This window comes from Elephantulus edwardii, unplaced genomic scaffold (genome assembly GCF_000299155.1).
Source record: "Elephantulus edwardii isolate Elephantulus edwardi_28Jun2011 unplaced genomic scaffold, EleEdw1.0 scaffold00057, whole genome shotgun sequence".
NCBI lineage: Eukaryota > Metazoa > Chordata > Mammalia > Macroscelidea > Macroscelididae > Elephantulus > Elephantulus edwardii.
Genome location: NW_006399807.1, coordinates 10,910,244 through 10,917,542, shown reverse-complemented (window position 1 = coordinate 10,917,542; position 7,299 = coordinate 10,910,244). Strand labels below are relative to the sequence as shown.

Below are 7,299 nucleotides of genomic sequence, written 5' to 3'. Positions count from 1 at the left end.
AGAGCAAGGGAACACTGCATGGTTCAAAATTGGGAAGGGCGTACGCCAGGGATGCATCCTATCTCCATACCTTTTCAATCTTTTCAACAGAATTGGTGTATGTGTGTCAAAGACAATAAGATTGGCACAGGATAAAGCAGGGTTTATGGCTGTTGTACACAGGGTCGCTATGAGTCACAGGCAACTCAAAGGCACATAACAATTTTCACTGGCAAAATGTGAGCTATATAAAGAAGTCATAAAGTATTCATCCTCAGGAATTAAACCTTTAAATTTAGAGTCCAATGTTACCCTACAAAATGGAAAAAATAATCCAGAAAAAATCAATAATATTAAAAGGTTGGCAAAATTTAATCAGAGTTTCTAAGTGCTGGACTCAGTCTCCTCTGTTACAGAAACTGATATATACTTCCCAGAGATACATTCAGCTAACAAGTAACTTACAGAGGATAAAGATTTAATTTGATATGTAGTGTTACTGACATCAGAAGGCACAGACCAAAAGCTACGATATTAAACAAAGTGTATTCACTGCCAGTGCTTTCCTCCATCCCTTCTCCTATTCATCACTCTCAAGTCCCAGTCTGGGCATAACCTCTATCTTAACTGAGCTGTCAACCTGAAAAGAAGAAAGGTGAAAGAAGAAAAGCTATCTCTTAAAATTTTTACTCAGTTTCTTACTACTTAAACAAGAACTTTCTCTTTGTGAAATATCTAATACACACTTCTAAGACCCACATAATCTTCCTGTGTTGTAAGCCATGAATCCATGCCCTTACTCCCAGCAATGCCAGTATATCTGTGTTAATGGTTTAAAGTTCTTGATAATTCACAAAGTAATATTGTCCCACTTTTTTACAGATGGAGCTAAGCCCCAGTGGAACTGGTAGGCAGTCATCACTTGGAGAGGACTTGGGCCAGTGAACCACAAGTCTTCAGTTCTCCTTCCTCTCTACAGAGCATGACTGCTCCCCAACCCACTGCTGGACCCTGGCCTGGGTTCCCACCAAGTTGTAATCTCAGTCGAATGGTGCCTTGGAGTAACATCCAGTCGAATTTAGTAATATTAAGTGATTTCATCTAATCAACACTTTTTGTTTTGTTCACAATTTCAGAGAGTTCTAAGCTTTGCTAACTCTAGACTCTATCCTAGCATAAGCAATAAGTCTACAAGTTAGGAAGTTGCAAGGACATATAACTGAAGCCTTGATTAGTCGAAAGGACAGTCTTTCTTACTACTAGAGTCAAAAGGAGAAATAAATCTTTGGAAGCTTAGTGTTAAGGAATTGCACCGCCAAACCAAAGGTACATGGTTAGAATTCAGCTGCTCCAGGGGAGAAATATGGGTGATCTCTTCCCATACTATCTACTGTCTCTGAAAACCTACTGGATGGTCAGCTATGAGTTGTTCTAACTCAATCGTATGCAACAAGTGGTGGTGGCGGGAACAGACGGCACAGTCCTTAGGAAGTTGTGCTGTTAGTACAGAGGTGGTGCCTCTCTGGTGAGTCAAATTCACCAGAAGCTCCAAGAGATAACTATTGTCCATCTCCTCACATGCGCCTCTGAAAATCCAATGGAGGGAGAGTTGGGGATCAGCCCCAATTGCATGGCAGTGAGTTTTTGAGAGTAAGAGCCATCTTTCAAGATCTATGGGACAAAGCAAACAGTAACCTGGCTCTGGCTTCCAGGGTTATTTGACTTGGCCATGTGCAAGGCATGGATCTATTTGCAAGAATTTATTATCATAGTCTCTTGTATGATAATAAAAGAGTCAAGAAACTATTGTTTTTAAAAAATCTATAGTTTTAAACAAAATAGAGTCAAGAAACTATCTTTTTTGTTTCCTGTTGTATGCTGCTGAATGGGATCGGATCCGCACAGGAGGAGATTGCCCCTCCTTCTCCAGAGGAACATCTGATGGATTTGGACTGTTTGTTTCAGGATTGCAGCACAGCTTCTTACCACTAGGCCACCAGAGCTCCCTCCTAGAAACTATCTTTTTTTTTTCTTTGAACATTTTTTAATTGAGATTTTAATGAAAGTTTATAAAGAACTTGGATTTCCATTCATACACTGTTGCACATTTTCGTCCCTGCCCACTCCCCAGTTCACGTTTTCTTTGGGGAAAAAAAAGTTCTTAAATTGTTATACCATTTTGCTATGCAGCTCTTTTTCTGGAATCGTGTCATGCCAATAATACCTAATCATGTATTCCTTTTAAACAGTTCTCTCCCTCATCTATTTCAATGCCATATACATTATTTATCCCCTCTTTTCTTAGTTGCCCCCAGCCGCCATGTCAGTCCCGTTTTATAACAGTGGCATTATGCAGTTTTTGTCTTTTTTTTACTAAGGTATTTCATTCACCATAATTTCCTCCATGGTCACACATTTTGTACAATATTTCATGAGTTCTTTTTCAGTACTGTATAATATTCCATTATGTGAATATACCACAATTTCTCTATCCATTAATTTTTGAAGGGCACTTGGGTTGTTTCCAGCTCTTGGCTATTGTTAACAAAGCCACAATAAACATGAGTATGCATATATCTGTTTAGATGGCAGTTCTGGTGTCTTTAGGGTATATTCCCAGTAGTGGAATTTCTGAGTCAAACGGTATTTCTATTTCCACCTTTTTGGAAAGTTCCATACTGCCTTCTACAGTGGTTGCAGAATTTTACACTCTCACCAACAGTGAATAAGGGTTCCAGTTTCTCCACAACCTCGCCGGTGTTTGTTGTTTGCTGCTTTGTTGAATTTTGCTATTGTTACTGGGATGAGATGATATTTCATAGTTGTTTTGATTTGCATCTCTCTTAGAGCTAGGGATTTTGAACATTTCTTTATGTGTTTGCTCACCATCTCAATGTCTTCTTTGGAGAATTGTCTGTTCATATCCTGTGCCCATTATGCAATTGGGTTATTTATGTTTATCTTGTTGTGTTGCCCAAGTATTCTATAAATTCTAGATATGAGTCCCTTATCAGACATGTTATTACCAAATATTTTTTTCCCAGTCTGTGTCTTCCCTTTTTACCTTGTTGGAGAAGTTTTTGGATGTGCATAGGGATTTGGTTCTTACAAGGCCACATTCATCTATTTTATCCTCTCCTGGTTGTAGGTTTTTCAGGATTCTTGGAAGATTCTTCATGTTGTAGATTAGGGCTTCTAGGGTCTTCCAAGATTTTCTCTAATGAAGTTTATAGTACTTGGTTTTAGTCCTAGGTCCTTGATCCACTTTGAGTTGGGTTTTGTGTATGGTGTGAGGTGTGGGTCTTGCTTGAGTTTTCTGCAAATGATTTTCCAATTTTGTTAACAGCATTTGTTAAAAAGGCTATTGTTTCCCCACTTAAATGATTTAATCTCCTTGTAAAAAATCAGTTGACAATAGGTAGATGGGTTGTTTTCTAGGTTCTCAATTCTATTCCATTGATCTATGTGTCTGTCATTGTACCAGTACCACACTGTCTTGACCACTATGGCAGTGTAGTGGGATTTGAAATCAGGGGTACTCTTTACTCTTTTTTCCCCCTTTTTTAAATGGTTTTGTAATATTATATATCTGGAGAGAGAATGAAAGGCACCCAAGCATCGAGGACTCTCCTTCATAGGGTTGCTATGAGTTGCCTGCGGCTCGATGGCACTTAACAACAACAACAACAATATATATATATACACACACACACAGAGCATATTCTTTCCATTTAATTTTTACCCCATTCATTCATTATTGCACATTTTCCTTCCTGCCCACCCCACCCCCTAGTTTGTTTTTCTCTTTGAAAAAAAATAATATTCTGTCATTGAATATAATCCCCCCAGTCCAATGGCCACATTAATATGCATTTCTTTTTCTGTAATCTTTTCATGAAAATAAAACCTAATCCTATATTCCTTTTAAACAGTTCTCTCTCTCATCTGAATATACCTTCCTCGTGGATAGGAAGACTCAAAATTGTGAAAATGACAATACTACCAAAGGCAATTTACATGTTCAATACAATACCAATACAAATACCAATTTCATTCTTCAATGAAATGAAAAAGACAATCTCCAATTTCATTTGGAATGGAAAGAGGCCCCGAACAAGAAAAGCACTCCTTAAACAGAGAAGCAAGGCAGGAGGCATCTCACTCCCCGATTTCAAATCCTTGTTTCTCTTTTTATAAGGAGTGCTTTGCTTATTCTGCGTCTCTTTCCATTCCAAATTCAATTGGAGCTTGCCTTTTCCATCTCGTTGAAGAATGGAATTGGTATTTGTGTAGGGATTGCATTGGTAGAATTGTTATTTTTACAATATTAAGTCTTCCTTTCCATGAGCAAGGTATATACACCCATTTCTCCAGGTCTCTTTTTGCTTCTTTTTCTTTTTTTCTCACTAGTTTATTTACAAAATTCTAATACAAATTGGAACAAATTCTTTCAATTTCCCTCACCTCCACATCCATCAAATGGTTCCAACCAATGATTAATCCCTCTTCCCCCTGTACATCCACATCCTTCTGCTTCCAGCCTCTCCTACCCATCCTGGATCCTTATACTCATTCTACAATATCAGTCTTAAATAATATGTGACCTTGTGGGACTGAGTTAGTTCACTCAGCATAATGCTCTCTAGTCCCTCCCAAATTAGGTAATAATTTACGAAGTTATTGCTCCTACATGCTACATAGTATTCCATTGTGTGAATGTACCATAATTTCTCAATCTATTCGTTTGTGGTTGGACATTTGGGCTGTTTCCATGTTCTTGCTATGGTGAATAATGCTGCTATGAACATTGGTGTACAAATCTCAGTTTATGCCTCAGTTCTCATATTCTCAGTGTGTATTCCAAGTAGTGGAATAGCTGGGCCATATGGAATTTCTATGTTCAGCTTTTTGAGGAAGTGCCGAACTGCCTTCCAAAATTGTTGCACTATTTTACAATCCCACAAACAATGTATAAGAGTTCTTCTCTCCAACATCTATTACTTGCTGTCCTGTTAAACTTTGCCACTCTTTACTGTAGTGAGATGGTACCTTACTGTGGTTTTTATTTGCATCTCTCTTATTGCCAGTGATTTGGAGCGTTTCTTCATGTGTCTGTTTGCCATTTGAATATCTTCCTCTATGACAAGGAAATCAAAGATATCAAATGGGAAAATGAAAACCTCTTCAACAAATGATGCTGGCAAAACTGACTTCCACCTGCAGAAAGCTAAAACAGGATCTACTTCTTACACCATACACAAAAATCAATTCAAGGTGGATCAGATATCTGGAAGTAAAGCCCAAAACCATAATGTCCATAAGAGACAAAGTGAAAAACTTTTTCCAACAGGGTGAAAAGAAGACCTACAGACTGAGAACAAACATTTCGTAATACCATCACAGACAAGAGTCTTATAAGAAAAGTTTACAGAATACCAGTGGGTATTCAAGATAAAGACTGATAACCCAGTGGGCAAAAGTCAGGGAAAGAGTTTTCACAGAGGAAGATACTCTTTTTGTTTCTTGTAGTAATTTTTTGTCATTTTCTTTGAATAGATCTTTTGTCTTTCTAGTTAGAATTACTCCCATGTATTTAATCTTGTGATTAGCTATTGTGATGGGCATTGTTTTTCTTAGCTCCAGTTCTATATTCTCTTTGTCACTGTAGAGAAATACAATTGATTTTGGTATGTTGATCCTGTATCCTGCCACTTTGCTCGATTAGTCAACTATCTTTTTAAACAAAGAGAATTGAGTCAAAAAACAGAGCATAAATAGTAACAACATTCATGACAGTAATAATAGATTCTCTACACATTTGAAGGTGATATTGATTTCCTAGACATGACTTTCCTTTGTTCAGTTTTTAGTAAAAAGCATTGATTTGTTCAGGACTAACACTCTAGCCCACCTCTAATATGTGTCTAAGCTCTCGAAACTCTTCAGAAATTATCAAGGTCAATAGTAAATGGGCAACAGTTATAAAGATACATAATAATCATTACCACCATTTCACAGATAACAATCATAAATTAACACTTGCAAGGAAACCTGATAAATGATGGCACAACTTCATTTTCATCCCAGATGAGAATATGCATTGCTATATTCAGTTTCTAGACAAGAAATCCTAGGTACAATGAGCTTGACAAATGTACCACCAATCTCCAGATTAAGAAGGGTGGGAGCCAGGGTTCTGAATTCTCTGTGTTTAGGGAGTGTACAGAGTTCCCTCCAGTAAAAATTCTGATTTTGCTCATGAGAAGTATGAGACTTGCCTTAGAAAGGTAGTTTACTCAAGTAAAAAAATCATGTGTCCATAGACTTTCCACCTCATCCCTTAAGAAGAAATTTTCAACCTACCTTCCACGACGTAGGCAGTGAGGCAGCAGATCGCAAGGGAGGCCAGGATGAGGAGCTTCATGACTGAGTCTGGCTGAGCTGAGCAAGTAGTAGTGAAGAACCAGCTCCTCACAAGCCCCTTTTATCCGCCAAGGGTCAGTGTGTTTCCTGTGGTAAGAAGGGGCTTTTGGGGTGAGTGTGGAACTATGGAAATACTATGCAATACTGATGCTGTTTTATTTTTGTTTTATTTGTCCCCACTCGTGCTAACCCCACACCTTGTAGTCTTTCCCCCTTCTCCTGTGGTTAATGTGTCAATGAAACCAAGGGTGTGCATAAAAGCAAACGTGGTTGGCTCCTCTGCTGTGGTCTATATTCAGATCTTCCACTTCAGAGAAGCCCTGAGACCCTGTTAGAGTCATGGTTCAACGTGGAGCAGTCACATCCCTGGTACCAAATGGACAGTGTCAAGGGAACAGGACCAAGTGGTTGCTGTGGTCCAACTCTCCCACCCACTCCATGCAGCGTCCTCTGTGACATCAAGTTCCCATAACGAGAACCATGGGTCACCTATGAAGACTAGGGGACCTTCAAATTAATAAAACTTCTCCTCTGTTTTTTCTTCCCACTTCTCTTCTCCATCTTCATTCAACTTACCCCAACTCTCCTTAGCCACTCTCCTCAGTTACCAAGAAGTATTTTAAATTTATTTGAAGAGAGCTCTGGTGGCCTAGTGGCAGGAAACTGCATTGAAATCCCAGAGGTGTATGGATCGAATCCACCAGATGCTGTGCTGGAGAAAGAGGAACAATATCCTCCTATACCGGTCAGATCTGATTTGATGCTACACACACACACACACACACACAAATAATAAAATAAAATTTAAAAATATTTAAATCTATTTTAAATCAGAGTGCTTTGAGCACGTCTACATGTTTGCTTCTTTGCGACTTAACATACAGATTTTTCTTTAGG

General features: G+C 38.5%; 1 protein-coding gene across 1 annotated transcript in view; it reads right to left on the bottom strand.

The window, feature by feature from the left end:
- Positions 1–6,403, bottom strand: part of XCL1 (chemokine (C motif) ligand 1) — a 12,226-nt gene extending 5,823 nt beyond the window's left edge. The window contains exon 1 of the mRNA XM_006887452.1: positions 6,343–6,403. Within this exon, the coding sequence (XP_006887514.1) occupies positions 6,343–6,403 (61 nt within the window). The remainder of the gene's footprint in view (positions 1–6,342) is intronic.
- Positions 6,404–7,299: the final 896 nt, after the last annotated feature.